General features: G+C 39.2%; 2 protein-coding genes across 3 annotated transcripts; one reads left to right on the top strand and one right to left on the bottom strand.

The window, feature by feature from the left end:
• Nucleotides 1–852: 852 nt before the first annotated feature.
• On the top strand, nucleotides 853–3720 carry LOC4344665 (transcription factor MYB61). The gene is made up of 3 exons (XM_015793504.3): nucleotides 853–1202; nucleotides 1366–1495; nucleotides 2425–3720. The coding sequence occupies exons 1-3, from the start codon at nucleotides 1070–1072 to the stop codon at nucleotides 3239–3241; spliced, it is 1080 nt and encodes a 359-aa protein (XP_015648990.1). The 5' UTR covers nucleotides 853–1069; the 3' UTR covers nucleotides 3242–3720.
• Nucleotides 3721–12123: 8403 nt separating this feature from the next.
• Nucleotides 12124–17443, bottom strand: LOC4344664 (transcription factor MYBS3-like). Of its 2 annotated transcripts, XM_015792806.3 has the most exons (6): nucleotides 17060–17443; nucleotides 14140–14351; nucleotides 13954–14046; nucleotides 13762–13884; nucleotides 13119–13173; nucleotides 12124–12509 (listed from the first exon to the last, which is right to left on the bottom strand). In XM_015792806.3, exons 1-5 carry the CDS (start codon nucleotides 17370–17372, stop codon nucleotides 13159–13161), a joined length of 756 nt encoding a protein of 251 aa, XP_015648292.1. In that variant the 5' UTR covers nucleotides 17373–17443; the 3' UTR covers nucleotides 12124–12509; nucleotides 13119–13158. The 2 variants fall into 2 exon arrangements, with proteins under 2 accessions (XP_015648292.1, XP_015648291.1); XM_015792805.3 differs by lacking the exon at nucleotides 13119–13173.

Raw genomic sequence — 17443 nt, 5'->3', positions numbered from 1 at the left:
CATATATATATACATCACATATGCATGTGTATGCATCAGGTTGAAGTATATATATGCATGCTTGACATCAGTATCCTGTACATTTCTACGTGTTAGTTATATAAATGGTGCTATCACAACATGCATACTTCTCCCATGTATGATTAAATAGCTTATATATACACACATGTATAATATATATAAAAAGGATAATCTCTTTCTGTATAGTTACAACCCACTAACGGTAATTACTTCTATAAAGGAGCACATGCGTGAGGCCCTATCGTCAAGATATATATATGAGCCTAGTACGATTCCTTTTAATTCTTACCTACTAACATTGTAATAACGTGCGGGGTATCAACGAGTTAAGAGAATTGTGGTTTGTGTAGTGAGTTTCCACTGTCTAGGCTATGGAAAATTCCCTGCGTCTGCCACTAACGGTTCTACATTGATCAAGACATTAATTTAATTAATTACCATGTCATGTGTGCCTATGCTCAAGATTATGTATATAATAGCTAGCCAAAGTTAGAAATACTAATAGTGAAGCAACCATTGATTAATTCTCTGTGTTTGATGCCATGTCGCTGTAGTGTTAGATAGAAAGCACCAATTAAAGTGGAACAGGGAGTAGGCCCCTCACCAGGGAAAAATGCAATGGAAGTGTAATGCTCATGCCTTTGCATGCTAGTTTTGCTTGGGAGAGGGACCCTCAAGAAGCAAATTAATTAAATAAAATTGTAATTATACATAGCCGACAATTAATTAATTAATTAATTAATCTTGAGGAGGAGGAGGAGGAGGAGGAGTGAAGGAGACAGAAGCTGGAGGTAGAAGAGAGGAAGGGACACCCCCCAAGAGGCTATAGCTAAGAGAAGGTAGCTCATGCATATTAAAAGGGCTAAACACCAACCAAACCCTTTGCTCCTCCATGACAACAATGTCATGTTGCTAGCAGCTAGATCAAGAATATATTCAAGATAGTTAATTGCTGCATATAGGTTTTGCAAGTTGCAGAACTTGCAGCTATATTGTTGTTACACTAGCTGTTCATATCTTGGATTCCAGTGATATCTAGAGTGCATGCATGGGGCATCACTCTTGCTGCAACCAGCAGAAGGTGAAGAGGGGCCTCTGGTCTCCTGAGGAAGATGAGAAGCTCATCAGATACATCACCACCCATGGCTATGGCTGCTGGAGCGAGGTCCCGGAGAAAGCCGGTACGCCGCATATCGTCGATCGATCGATTAATCCCCCAATATCTTGATTGATTGATGAACATTCAATGAGATGGATGAACTATCATTGCTTGATTGATGAACATTTTCTTGAGGAACTGATCTGTCAATTGCTGAATTGTGTGCAATGTGGTGGTTTGTGAAGGTTTGCAGCGATGTGGGAAGAGCTGCCGGCTCCGGTGGATCAACTACCTGAGACCGGACATCCGGCGAGGGCGGTTCACGGCGGAGGAGGAGAAGCTCATCATCAGCCTGCACGCCATTGTTGGCAACAGGTAGGTTCTTGCATGCAGCAGCAGCAACACGATGATCAGTTAGTTCATGGTGACCTTATTATTAGTACCTACCAAGTACTACCTAATCGAGCTATAATTATTCTTCTCTAAATTCTTGATTAATTTCGAAGATTCCCCAATTCCCCCAAAGTAGAGATATGCATGGCATTTGATCAAATTTTGCTGTTTTTCTTGCAATTTGATGATTGCATTACATCCTAGGCTCAGCTAATTGACTGATATTATCTAGAAAAATCTGTTTGAATGATGTGTTACTGTTCTTCGGCAATGACGACTATCTATCTCCATTGCTGCCCTGTCATCAACAATTGCTGTCGATGCTCCTATTCTTCTGAATTTTTTTCCTCCTTTTGCTTCATTTTCAGTTCACTGTAATATCGATTTAACAATCGATAATCCCGTCAGTGACACATCACATGACAAAAGTGATATGAAATTTCCTCAAAAGATAATTAAAGGTGATTCTGAAGTGTCCTAGTATGGTACTTATATATGGCCCTCAGAGCTTGATTATGCTAATTTTCCCAAGATTTTTCGATTTTTCTCCGTTAAAATTAAGTTGAAAGGAGCAAGTCATCATGTTGACGTCAAGCATGACAAATCGTATTAGCCGTCGTTTTCTACTTGTTTAGCTTGAACACGACGATTATAACAAATCAAGCCGTACATGAGAGTAGCATTACTTCTAAACAAAGGGTTCCAAATTAAGTGTACATACAGCATCACACAACTATATTATATTCTTGAATTCAATATATATACATAGTATATATATCTATAGTACCAACTTGATTGATCATTAGTCGCATGATTAATTTGACCAAGATATGATGGTGTGTAGTATCAGTATATAAACCATAGAGAGAATAATTAACTAATTATAATTAATGTTGTTGTCTCTCTGACAGGTGGGCCCACATTGCCAGCCACCTGCCTGGCCGGACCGACAACGAGATCAAGAACTACTGGAATTCATGGATCAAGAAGAAGATTCGCAAGCCGGCGGCGGCCGCCGCCGCGGCGACCACGACGAGCCCGAACAACCCGCCGCCGTGCAGCACGGCGACGTCGGACCACCACCACCTGCCGCCGCCGGCGTTCGGCGGCGCTGATCACCACCTGCAGCTCGACGCCATCATCAACCAGAACCTGATATCATCCCTGCCGCCGAAGCTCGCCACCGGCGACGACTCGCCGCCGGCGGTGCCCGGGCTGCCGCACCACTGCCCGCTCTTCATGTTCGACACCACCACCACCGGCGCCGGCGGCGCCATCAGCCCGCCGCCGCCGTCATCACTGATCCCAACCCACCTCCACCACCACCACCACCCGTTCATCGCCAGCTTCACGGCGGCGATGGCCGCCGACACGCCGAGCTACCTGCCCCCGCTGGTCGACGGCATGGCAGCCATGGGAGCGGCCATGGATTGCAGCTTAGAAGATGGCCAAACAGCCGCCGCCATGGCCGCCACCAATGGCTACTACCAGCATCATCAGAAGCATCAGCAGCTGGAGATTGAGCTGGAGGAGGAGGAGCAGAGGCAGCTAGGGCATCATCATCATCAGCATCACCATGAGCATGAGCATGAAAATCATCAGTGGGATGAAGAAGAAGCACAGCATCTGCTGATGTGGGATCAAGAAGTACTAACATCATCCAACTTGGAGGCCATGCAAAGTGGTGCTCATTCCCTCCTTTTTATGGGACCAAATGACCATGATTAAGTTGGTAATAATAACCTATGTCTACCCCCCCCCCAATTTTTTTTCTTTTTGGGAAAAAAAAACTTGCATGTGCATATTTTGCATCTCACAACATCTGATCCCATCTCTGATCTGATCTTGATCTCCCTTTGATCAATCTAGCTCTCACTACTACCCCATCTGATCTGTCTATACATGAAATAATGAGGTTTTGCAAATTAAAGGCGCGCGTAATTTATTGTGTTTTGGATTTTTTTTCTATCTCTCTCCAAGAGCTTTTATTTTGGTTTTTTTACTTTTTTTTTTGGATTGGAGTGTGAAGACTGAATAGTGTGTGTCAATTGGGTTTTTTGTAAAGAGACCACCTTGTATGAGTGCATGGCATGGCACTTTGGAGTGTGTAATTTGATTGATGTATCTAAGTGAATTTATAATAAACACAGGAGGATGACAACAAAATGAGAAAAAAGGCCAGAATTGTCTTCCCCTCTCTTTGCTCTTTTGGATTCTTCTATTTGTTTGTTTGTATTGTGTATTGTGTTTGTTTGTATAGTTGGATACATGCATGCATGAATAATGGACAATCTCTGTAGTTAGCAACTACTTCAATTCTTTGTTTATATAATCATCGCTATCTAAAAAAATATGTCGTTGTTTTATTTCATAAGAACACGATGCGCCTGTGTGCGCATGTGTATATAGACGTCAATGTGGGATGCTGTCATCATGCATATATGGGCGCATTTAATTTTAATATGATACACTTGGGGAATTAAGCTCCTTTCTCACTTGTGATGGTAGCTAATTACGTCATCCATTTCATGCACGTAAAAGTCTTAACTAGATGCGTAAGGCACGTAGAAATTATACTGAAAGGAACATATATATGAGAAGTGTGTGTTTATGTGCACACATGTGCATATGAGAAAATGTGTGTGCATGATTCATAGAGAGTCAAATGTTGGAAGGTTTTAAACCAAATTAAATCTTAAACAATAACAAAAAAAAGCTAAGTTAAAAAAAGGCAACAACTCAAAAACAATTATAGTATAACACTTAATATTTCCTAGATTGTAACTTGTAAGAGGTTTTACAATAGAGACAAATCACTTGGTTATTATGATAAATTAACCTATCATCTTGAGCTGCATCATATTTAGAAACCACTCTATAATTTGACCTAGTTAAAAAAATCAACCTATAGTTTGAACTTTTGGTAAATATTGTTGAAAATTCATTGGTTTTCACCAATAACCTCTCGATTATGGTGATAATTAATCAACAAAATCGATTGTTGTGCACCTGAAATTTCATATATTTTCAAAAATCCCCCATGCTTAATTTCATATATATGTTTTTCATAAACTTCCCACACAGGAACAACATTAAACTTTTTTTGCTTTGACCATATATTACATATGCACACTCATTTTTTATTTAGGTAATGGAATTTAAAACATCCCAGCCTTTTATTTGCTTTAAAAAGCTATAGCTAATTTATTACAATGTTCACAGTTAAAAACTACATTCACAATCCATAGGATGGCAAGAAAATTAAAAGATCATCAACATAGGATGGCAAGAAAATTAAAAGATCATCAACATAAAGACAGAGTTAACAACATTAATAAGTTATCCTATTGCTAAACCTCCAACCATGTTTGTCGAAGATGTGCACACTCCTAGTAAATTAACAACTTGAATTGCAAAAAATCTTAGTGCACTTTTGCATGAGGCACTTAATTTGGATATCACATATGTTTTGATCAGACCAATTAATTGTCAGGTCCCAAAACTAATGATTCGGTAACCGACATGTATAGACTGTATCAAGCCCTGGATCAGTAGATTGATACAGGTTCAACAATCTGGATCTTCATTGCATACGTTTGATCAAGACTCCAGAGGAGATGTTATTACAAAATATATGGGTATTTACAAACTTGTGGCTAACTAATACAACAGAAGCTATATGATGACTCAACTCTGCCGTTTTGCTATAGAATTAAACCATATAACAATACTAGACTTCAAGACTAGGTTTAAAGGGAACTAACTTATGTGATTGAACTTCCGGCTTCGATAAGAACTCCAAATGGACTCTGAAAAAGGTGGGGATTGAAGCAAGGGTGAGTACAACGTACTCAGCAAGCTATTATATTCAATATTAATGTATGAATTAGTAGTATTTGAGTAGGGCTATGATTACTTGCAGAAAGCAGAGAATATAGAAGGAGAAATCCTGCAATGTGTTTGATGCAACAGTATTTAATAAAATCTAGAATTAAGTTTCTAACCAAATACCATATGAGTCTCGATACTCAATTCCATGAGCACGGCTATTCGAATAGTTTCATGAATATTCTACTGCAGTAGATGTACGCTTTACCCGCATTCCACGACTTGCCAATATTCATTAGCTTAGTCATGGCCCAGTATTAGGTTATTAACAATAGTGGCACCTATTCCATGAACTCTAGTCCCCATGCGCTCTGAACGTAACGTTATCAGCAGCGAGAGGAGTTCTGGCGTTCCTGGGGTTTTTAGAGAGAACTGGATGAGAGACCCCACGTCATCTCAACCAGGTTTCCATAAAATCACACACACAGCTCATGAGTGAAAATCAGTATATTTACCTGCACCTCGGTAAATATCATAAGATGCCCTGCTCGGCATAAGATTGCCTCCTGCGCGAGGACTTACAAAAGGAACCACTGTACAGAGGTACCACATTGTTAATTAACATAATATCTAGGTCTGTCCCCATTCTAGAAGCTGCGGTCATACTCGTTCGTTTGACATAAGTATTTGGTGGCAATTATATCGACCGGGACAGTACTAGCCACCCGGAAATCAACCAAATCTTACGTACTGTCCCAATCTAAGTTCATTATATTTTTATGCAGTCTAACTAGGCAGGGCTAAGCAAAAGCTAGCATATCTGGTTTGCTATATGTTCAGGTTATGCATTCAAAATCATGAATGGCTAATGCATAGAATAGAAATATAGAATATAGGGTAATTATGCACAAGGGGAGGAATAATAACTTGCCTTGCTCCAACGCAAATAAATCCGAGATAGGCAACCTGATTATCCGATCCTTGAGATACCACAGGTTGCCATCCAAAATAAAATAGACTCTACTGTCAGCCTTTCTTTTTCTTTTTCTTTTCCTTCTTCTTCCTCCTGTTTCTTTCTTTCTCCTCCTTCCATCCGGGTAACCGAGGGGAGAGAGGGAGGAGGGGCGCCGGCTCTTCGATAGTTGGAAGACGGCGACGCCGGTGTCGGGTGATGTTCCCGAGTACCGCGTATCCAGGGAAGGCGGTAGCTGGCAGAGAGGGAGAGGGAGGATGCCGGAACGGCGACAACAAGAGCTCTCTTCGGCCGGCAATGGTGGGTGGCGGTGATGGGTGGTGGCGGTGGCTAAAGGAGAGAGGAAAGGGGAAAAATGGATTCACCTCGCCGAGGCAAGGCCGATGGTGCGAGGGTTTGGGTTGTGGAGCTATGGAAAGGGAGATCGGGTGGGGGCGGCAATGGTCGGACATGGCTAAGAGAGAGAGAGCTCGAGGAGCTCGGCTTGTGTGGAGAAAAAGGGAGGGGTTGCTGGCTATTTATAGGTCGTGGAGAGGCGGTTTCCGGAGGCGGTTGTAGAGGCGGTCGTCGACTCGGCCACGGTGACGCTGTCGTGAAGGAAGAAAAGACGGCGCCGCTTCGTCTCTGGATTGGTGGACGACGGTGATTCGTTCCAGGGACTGACGTCGACGGTATGAGGTGGCGGATGACGTCGGCAACGATTTCTTAGTGTCGACGGCAAGCTAGCGGCGGTGGCGGTAGGATTGTGGGCGACGGCGCACCGATGGCGCATGGCGGCGGCGTCCACAGAGAAGGATGGAGCGGCTGCTTCTGTGCGGTGGGGCCGGCTGGGCTAATTGGGCCGACTTGTACTAAGGAAAGGAAAAGGAGGAAAAGGAGAATTTGGCCCAAACATAGAAGGAAGAAAGTCTAATTTTTCCTGGGCTGAATAATTTGATTTAGAGGAGAATTTGTATTTGGAAGGAATTTGAATAGAAGATTTTGAAAGGAAAATATATTTGGAGATAACTTGAATAGGGAAGGTTGAAAGGAAATTATATTTGGATCTAATTTCCAAAAGAGATATTTTCTAATTTGAGTGCAATATTTTTGGAAGTGGAATATGGTGGAATTTAATGCACTCAAATGAGAGGGGAATTAACAATATAATTCCTCAATGTATATATATGTTTGGAGGAGAATGGTTGGAGGTAAAATAAATAGGATTTGAATCCTAAATTTGATAGTAGAAGTATTTGAAGAATTATTTGTGGCTAATAGGGAAAGTTGAGTGAAGAATATAAATTGGTATTTTCTTAGCACAAGAGCAATTATTCACAATATTTGCAATAATACTATTCTCGTGCCGAAGAGGAAATCAAGCCACATGAATTAAATCAGTGGCTAGATCAAAAGGAAGAATTTGGATCAAGAATCAAATAATAGGTTTAAGATCAAAAGATGGGTTAAAAATTAATTCTAATAAAATTGGAATTGCTTTGTTTTAGGTTCTAGGACAGTATGGGAAGGTTTCTTGGATCATAATTCATAAAAGTAAAAAGGGTTTCAAACTAAATTTGAATAAAAGAATTTTAGTCAAAGGAAGGTTTTAAATTAAAACCAAATCAAGAAACACCTTAATTTAACCAACTATATTTTTAAATGAAAAACACAAAAGAAGTTAAATACCAGAAAGAGATTTTATGCAAGTTAGTTTTAGAAGGTCCCTCTAATTGTATTTTCCTAGGTTTAGGAAGTTATTATAAACATAAAAAGCGGCATGATGCAGGATTAGAAAATGGTTAGTTTTGGGTATGTTACATTAATATTACTGGAAAGAGATGGCTTAACAAAAAGGCAACAAAGCATCAAACATAGCTAGTGTCAATAAAACTCTTTGTTAATTAATGGATTGCCGTGTCAATTAATCAAGCTAGATAGTACTACTCTGCTACTAATCAATACGTACCCTTAATTAACTATTGACACCTCCAACTCCAAAAACCACAAACTACACTACATTACTACTCACTTTTACATGTTCAAATTAATGTTATATGCATGGTACAACATATGAATGACACAATAAATCAAACTAAGAATGTGAGTACCATACACTGATACACACACATGTATGTGTGCTAACTATATAGGCTATAGCTAGCTAGGTTACTTAGAAACCAAGCATGAAATTTGTCAAATGTTGATGGATTAATTGGTGACTTGTTGCATCGTGTAATCGCCATCCAAGAATGTTCGTCCCTACAACTCCATATATTGTCACATCACCTATACAGTGCACACACACAGGTAGTACGTACACACACAAGAGGATCGATGCATGTGTGTTGTGACTTTCTCGAATGAATGTTAGGTGCTACGTTATAGCCATCTGGGCACAATGACATAATTAACAAGTTTTGATTAATTAGTTCATACATAATTAAGGTTCATAAGGCTGGCTGTGGCCATGCATTGACAATAATTAACAAAGCTAGGTTAAAGTTAATTATTTTAAATTGGAGACATACTTGTTCATGAATGTAGATATAGGTCCACGTTGAAAACAATGTTCGTCCAAGAGGGAAAACGACATGGAAGAAATGCATCACTTTTCAATAAAATATGTACAAAACTGCATCAAAAGAAATGCATTTTTAGGATAAAATATATGCCTGAAGTGGTCCTATATATGTGTCTACATACCAGCTGATTCTCTGTTTGCATGAACGACGTCGTCTGCCCTTTTGTTCAAAAGGCACACGATCGAAAGATACATGCAAATTTAAGTGATTGATTATATTTTGTGTGCATATTAATCGACCTTTCAGTATCAAGAACAGGCAGGGAAATTAAGATTAATTATAGCTGATTGGCACAAGAACATATGTATTCACTAAATATTCAGCATAGCTATCAGTATCTTGTGTCATCAGATTTTCGGTATCAATTAACCTCAATTTATTAGATTGTCACAGATAATATAGTATCACCAGAATTAATGTTATCCATATTATATATATGGAGTATATCGTCAAACAGATCATTGATCAGAAGCATATAACCTGATTAATTTTATGTTTTTTATTAGTATGCTCTCTTTTGCTTAATTTTCTTGTTTAATCGTAAAGATAGCTTAACCTTACTAACCACTCCCTTTATTTTCAATTGATCATCTTATTATTGTTTGAGTTACTCCCAAACGATCATTATATTACTATACTTTCTAAGTATATTCGTTATGCATGAAAGTAGATGGACATTAATGGATACATCCATACACATGACTCTTTACAATCAATATGCAATATTTTGATTTGTTATTGCTAGAAAATAGTAAGAATGGTGCATGTATTGAGTTTATCACCAGAGTAAACACAGAGAACTCCATTCGTCCCATAATATTATATTTCCAGGATTCAAATTTATTCCAAAATAGTTATCACAATAGAGTATTATAGTTGTCACATTAATCACTTATGATTCAAATATCTTCCTATTCTACCCTCAATCACCATCTCACTCTTACCTATATATCATTTAGTCTTTCTTCTCAAACCTTAATATATACTATATGCTAAACAATCTAGAATTACAATTATTGTGAAATAGAGGTAGTATATGATATTTATTGGCTTTATTTGATCCTGTAATATGATAATTAATTGAGAACAGAGGGAGTACTTACCATAATTTAAGCTGTAATATTTATGACTCAGAAACCAAACGACAATGTTGTTACACGTGACAGCATGAAACACCACAGCACGTACTATCCGTAATTAATAAGGACGAAATTAACCAAGTGACACCCTGCACCAATAAATTAACCACTAATTGATGACAATAACTTGCATGCAAGTTTGACTCCATGTATACATGATGCAAGCAAATGTACGTTACGCCTTCATGCTCTCTAATTAATTAATTAATCGTCTATAAACATTGTTATCATGAAATTAACTTAACTTGCAGTCTAGCTTGTATGTGATGGATTAATTAGGTGGGGTTGGACTTTAGCAAAGGATTAGTTCGAGTGTCACATGCAGCTCGATCGATCCATCCATCTCGCCCGGGTCGCTATGAACCGACGATTTTAAAGTATGCATATCTTTGTATCTATCTTTAATTTGATTCAACTTAATTTAATTAATTTCGTTCAATGCTTGCTTCCATGGAAAGTGTGTGTTTGTGCAGAGAGTAATTAATTGATTTTGTTTTTCATTAATTTGATTCCTCTTTTTTCACCTTGGAGCTCTTGTCTTTTCTAATCTAGTGGCTAGTGTTGTCATGATTTTTGTAGAGGATTCCTTCAGAATGCAGGCATGAATTGGATATGGGGAATATTATCAGCTGCTAGCAAAGTTGAGTTCATATATATGTGACATGCATGGCTGTATTATAAATATCACTTGCTTTTCTTAGCTTCTTTCTCTCTTCCTTCCAACATCAAGAGTTTGTTAGGCTTTGAAATGTAGTGGCCATGGCAATGCAAGCCGACAATGAACTGTACTAGGGTTTTTTTTGTTTTCAAGAAAAAATAATATTTGAGGTTTGAGAACCGACAGTTTGATGATAAGACCATGGATGGAGAAGAGTAGAGTCAATGGCACTCACTCTTTGAAAAAATTTTCCCCTTTTTCTTTATTTTTCCTTTTTGTGTTTGTTTTCGGATGAGTAGTCGGTCTATGGAGGTGGAAAGGGGGTGATTCGACTGCGACAATGAGAGATTGCATGAGCTTTTGGGTCTCCTTCAAATACAGGAATTTATAGAATTTTAATATGATAGTTCAATCCCCGTATTATTCGGAGAAAATTCATGCATTCCAAAAGAGGATATAGGATTTCTTGTTTTGCAATGGACCATCCAAATGATTTTCAAAATAACTTCCTAAATTTGCAGAAGGAAAATAAACTGCACAGTTTAAAGGGTGCTTATGATGGATTCCCAAACATTTGGAATTCAACTCCAAAGAAAGAAAGAAAAAAAGGCTTTAGGATGCAATATTCAATACTCAATCCGTCCCATAATATAGCAATATAGGACCGAACGAGACATTTCATAGGACAATGAATCTGGACATCCTGTGAAATGTCTCGTCGGTTCTAGTTTGCTATATTACGGGACGGAGGGAGTAGTTGAAATTGCTTCTTTTTAGATATAATGAAAACTTTATTAGACTTAGCCAATTATATCGTACTGAGAGCACTCCCGATCTCTTTTAGACTGGTAAAATTATCCATCCAACCGGCTTTTTCATCCAAAGGATGATCCAAGATTGTCCAAAGGAATTGTAGATCAAGACAAGTGCTTAATCTTTTTACTTGGACTGTTGGACACAGCATTTTGCCTCCAGTATACAAATCCAGTTACACCTATCATCATTCACAAAAGGTTGTACACCAATCAGATGGCAAGCTGTTCTCCTGCCATGGTACCAAGTACTGGCTGGAAGTACCAGTGCTTACCAAACCATGGAATTGAGGGGATGATCACTGATCAGGTGCAGAGTCAATTATGCTACACCACCCACAACATTCTGTTTTATCACCACCTTTTTTCAGTCACTTTCTCCATTGATAATATGCTCTACCCTCTGCCTGGACCAAATGAAGAGAATCAAATGTACATGCACCAGAACTGCACTCAATTCAGGCCGGTATACACCAACACATGAATGATCAGCTAGGCACATGCCATTGCCTAAAACATATATAGAAGGGACATGAAAGCTGCAAAAATATATAGGCTCCACATGAACTTGATTGTGTGGCCAGAAAAAAGGAGGCAGAAATGAAATGAAGGGAGCATACAACGATTCGGAGCACATAATCTTTAATTCCTTCTTTTATTGGTGTATCGCTAATATAATGTTAATGTTTATTTTTGTAAACATTCAACAACATAGTTAAAACTCCCCAAAAAAAATTATCAGTCTATACGACTTGAATTACGCCTACTGCGTTCTGGGAAGAAATACTGGCCCTGGTTTGTTGGGAGGGTGGGGCAACTGTCAGATCCAGATCCTTCTCTGCTGGAGGATCTGCCTTCTTTGGCTTTCTTCTCGGACTCGCGAATAATGCATTAGAACATGCAGTCAGGTTAGCTTGAAATTCCAGATCAGCTATGCTTGCAGTTGCAGGAGTCGATGAAGATGCCCCTTCAGCGATTCTTGGAATTGGTCTGAACAGCATGGGCGCCCTCAAGAAACCGTCCTGGAAAGGAATGAAGGTTAATTAATCCATAAGTATAGATAGTAATGGCTCATTGTATTACAAATGTAGCTCCTAAAATGTAGAAAATGAACAAATCTGTGTGTTTCATAATGAGTTCAAGGAACAAATGCTCAGGCTCTCATACTGATCGTTGGCACCCTAAACAACAGTACTTGTAATCAATACAGTACCACTACCAACTAGGCAACTACCAAGTAAAGTACATCAACTAATAATCTAATATAACATGATGTTCTCAGGCGGTTACCAACAAGATAGTTGTTCTGATCAAAACTAATTCCCTAATATTGCTGGAACTCAGGGCACCAAATAACTTTGACATTACAAGTTACGGTGTCTTTTCATAATTTTCATTTTTGCACATATGCTTCAACATGAATAGTAACTACCAAGTACCAACTCCCAAATCCACAGAATATTTGTGTTGGTGCTTGGGACCACTATTATGGAAACAATTGTACCGTCGTTTTTGGAACAGTACCAATAGTGCATAGAAACAGTTTAAGAACATAATTTTGGATATGCAGTTGTTACTTGTTGGGTTTACATTAAAAGTGCAGAAAGGTGTGTTTATCCAGTGCAGCCTACCTATTAGATGCTCCGACACTCTGATAAGGAACCATCCAAATTATCGCAAAAGATTCTACAAAAACAAAATTAAGAAGGTAAGGATCAGAGTGATCTAGTGCCCATAAAATTGCAGGTTTTACTACACATAGCAGAACAGAGAAGTTCACTCAACAATCGCTTTTACTTCTTTATTTACCTTCACCGAGTATTATTTTTCAAAAGAATATTTTTTCCCTCATGACAAATTCCAGTTTGGACTGAAATTCAGTATGTTGATTAACAATTTTGAACCCAATATTATCAGTCTTTGAACTATCTTTGATGATCTGGATGGTCCTTCATAGGAAGGAGATTGGAAGCACTGAAAGCAAATATGCCCATGCAATTTCAATTTCCCACAACTCATCATTTTACCAGCTATGAAATAGCTGTGCCTATTTTCATTTCCCTGATGTGTGTGGCTTTTGGTTGGTAAATATGCCCACATTATAGTTGCAATATGGTATTTAAAAGTTGGCGATCATCAATGCGGAGCAATGCCTAGACCAATAGAAAATGGTTCAAATGAAAAACATCCAAACTCTTTATGAGAAATCACCACCTCTTAAAGTATGAGATATCTGATATCTAATATGTCAAAAATGAAAACCAGTAGCATTACCATGTGGTTCATTTTGCTGAGACTTGAATCTACATTTGTTGCTTTAAAAGATGGAATTGGGGGAGGAAGATCTCTTGCAACTTGTGGTGCTAGATTAACTGTGCTTGAAGATGAGACTCCTTCCTGAAAATAGGTTGCCATATATCTCAGCACTGAAACTAGCACGTTAAAATGGATATCAAATGAACTTACCAAACTGCTGTTCTGGAGTTGTTTAGTCATAGCTACCATATCATGTAATTTTCCCATTGATGGTGGCAAGACAGGGCAGTTTGGTGCTGGTGACTGCAGTTCACAGGTGTACCAAGGATTGATTAGAAACATAATAATGTTCAGATGCCAATGCAGAGTACTGTATGTTAGCAGAAGGTACAATACCATATCAGTTGCCATCATATCAAAAAGGCTTGATCTGCGCTTCTTCTTGTTTGGATTAGTTTGTCTAAGAAAATATTTCTGAGCATGACTAGCCACTTGAGTTGGAGTCCTGGTAGTAACAAAGTTCTTAGATATACCCCTCCAGTCCCCCTTTCCTAGCTTTTCAAGACCAGCAAGAAATGTTCGGTGCTCTTCTTCAGTCCAAGGGACAGCTGCACAGTGGAAATAAATCTATTAACTCACCGACTGAATTGCAATAGATACAGAAAGGTGATATGCGCTTAATAACTGTAGCAAGAAAATGGATGCACATCCTATTTCTTTTCATCTTACTATCATAAAAACTTTCTTGAGGTAGCTTTGCAAATGCTTTAGAAAGTAATGCTAGTATTGTCCAAAAAGAAGTGTAAGACATTATCAGGTTGACATGCTTTAAATATAAGATGAGAGGGATTTCATGGAAAATTTGGGCCCAGGGATGATATCTGCACAGTTTTGAAAATTGAAGAACCAACAATAAATGGTTTTGTAGTTGAGGAATGAAGGATCAAATGTGGACTTTTTCCAAAAAAAAAAACTTATAAGGTGGAAGTTAGCATAATAGCCAGTGAAAATATCAAGAGAAACCAATGCAGTAAGGGAGATATCAATGCTTCTACAAATAAATTTCAGTAACCAAGCCATAGTGGGAACTGGGACATCCTCTCCGTGTGCTTATAGCCTTACCAAATCCAAATGTATCAATATGTAAAGTAGTACTTGCAGAGAGCAATTTCTCATCATCCAGGTCTTTAAGTACTTCCACAGTTCTACAATTAAACCGGTTTCAGTGCAGGGATATGTCTAAGTGTATATAGGCTAGGGTGTGTCCAGCCTAGTGCCTGATCACTTTATAGCCCCCTATGCAGTGACTGCCTGGGTAATCGACAAGGCACTGACTAGTACTACCTAACTACTTAGAACAACCAACACTTCCAAAGCATCATTGCAAGTTTGTTTAAACTATATCTGAAATCATCTACTATGTAACTTTTATTAGAATACAAAAGGTGGTCAAACAACTCTAGACCATTTTTTGACAAACTGTAGCATCTACATAGAAGTTACCTTTGACTTAATAAAATTTTTATACAGTTAATATAGGTCGCATGAGTTACTTTGTCATTTGTTTAAGTTTACTGAGCAAAGGCCCAACTCCCCCCCCCCCCAACCCAAAAAAAAACTCTGAAGCATGGAGCAATACTCTAAAATGATAACCAACTAAAATAAAAATCATGTTCACATATCATAAACAAAGAACGGGTAGGCTATTTTTTTCCCCATTTTAACAAACATTAGGCACCATATTTAGTGGAAGCCAGAAGCCATTGGAATGCATATAGCATCATTACTCCAAAACAAACATCTATGATGAATCAGACTAACAGATTAATATAATTGATCAAATGTAACAACTGCAGGAAGTCAATAATTTTCACCAGCGGGTGCAATTATGAGAAAAATAAAGTCCTAAAAGAATTCCTGTAACCTAAACCTAGGATGCATTATGATAAAGTTAGAAAGCAGCATTACTCAGGATGGAACGAAATAGGGCTGCTTGTGTGTGCGATATAAGAACACAGGATCCAACTAACAGAACAGTTATGTGCATGAAGACAAATGGAACAGCATCCATGGAAATTTGATTAATTTGTCTGGCTAGCTGTATATGAACCAACCAGCCACCAGGCACTGAAAGGCACTTACACTTCAGCAGGAACGCATTACACATCATTTGCTTTCCCTAAAAAAGACAAAGAGCTTGTCTTTTCCAAGCACAATATGAATAGAATCCATCCTATACTTTTACAATATTCAGAACAAAGTCCAACATATCAACAGCTTGTCCTTCGTTAGGGATGTGACAATGCAAATACTAGGAGGCCTTCAACTGCCTTAATGCACCCTGATGTATATCAAACACAGTGTAATAAGTGATAACTGTCTTAATCAAGCTCCTCCTTGCATGACTAAAGAGTAAACTCACCTGATCCTTATGAGTAAATTAATGTAAACCAGGCAACACCAATACAAACACAAATTCCAACCAGGGATTATCCGGTCAGTTATATATTTCCCAGTCACCCATCAGACTATACTGCCAACGCAAAATCTGATATGGAAGAAAACAAACCCACCAGCATGCATCATGGATCAAGTCCAAAAGAATCACTATTCAAAGTTCAAACAACTGACTAGTGGATACTATTTACCAATCTATAAGTACAACTGTAGCAAAAATAGGATCTTCAATCAACTAACATGCAAAGAAAAGCACTTGTAGGCTATATGCCAGCACTAGCACAAAACAAAGCAAGAAAGCCTGATACATTCAACGAACAAACGCATCTATCGTACATTTGTACCACAACTCTACAACCTCAATCGACCTAAACTAATAGCTTGTAAAACTCTTGCACATAGCAAAGAAGGTTCAAGCATTACATATCCAATGAACTAATGTGCAAATAACAGTGAAATGAATGCAAACATTTACATACAAGCTAAGCTACAGCACAAGCACAAACAAAAGGATATTAGACTTTCCTCATTCGATGTGCAACGCATTCGTGGCATCAGAAACCTAATCATCTCATTACCTAAATCATTGGATTCTGCTACAGACGAATGCAATCTTTAATAACCCTCCATATTAAAGTAACAACATTTCTGCGTCCAGACAACTCAGGTAAAACTAAAAAAAATAGCTAAAAAGGCCATGGCTTTGTCCTCTCCAATCCAAGCATTTTTTTTTGTAGCGAGCAAAGAGACCATTCATCACCAGATCTTTCCTTATTTCTACATTTCTATTAACCAAAGGAGAAAAAATTTAAGCTAAACGAAATGGAGATTAAAAAAAAAAGAAAAAAAAGAGGCACACCTTTCTTCCTCTCCTGCGCGCGCCGCCGCTTGCCGGAGGACAGCAGCAGCCCACCGTCGGAGAGGTACCCGTCGCCCGATCCCCCGGCGTCCCCGGCGCCGCCGCCGCCGGCTGCGGCGGAGGAGGCGGCGGCGGCGGCGGCGAGGTTGCCCATGCTCTTGCACTTGCGCATCGCGTCCTCCCTCGCCGGCCGCGGGCTCGGATCCCGGGGGTCGGACGGATCCGGCTCCGGCTCCGGCTCCGGCGGCGGCGGCGGCGGCGAGATGGTGACGCCGAAGAGGCGCATCGCGGCGGGGCGCGAATCTTGAGGCATATCCCGACGGCCGCCGCTCCGACGGGGTTGGGCGGTGGCGTTTTTATTGGGGAGAAGGCGGGGTGTCGGAG

Source organism: Oryza sativa, chromosome 8 (genome assembly GCF_034140825.1).
Source record: "Oryza sativa Japonica Group chromosome 8, ASM3414082v1".
NCBI lineage: Eukaryota > Viridiplantae > Streptophyta > Magnoliopsida > Poales > Poaceae > Oryza > Oryza sativa.
This window is presented reverse-complemented; position numbering and strand designations above follow the sequence as displayed.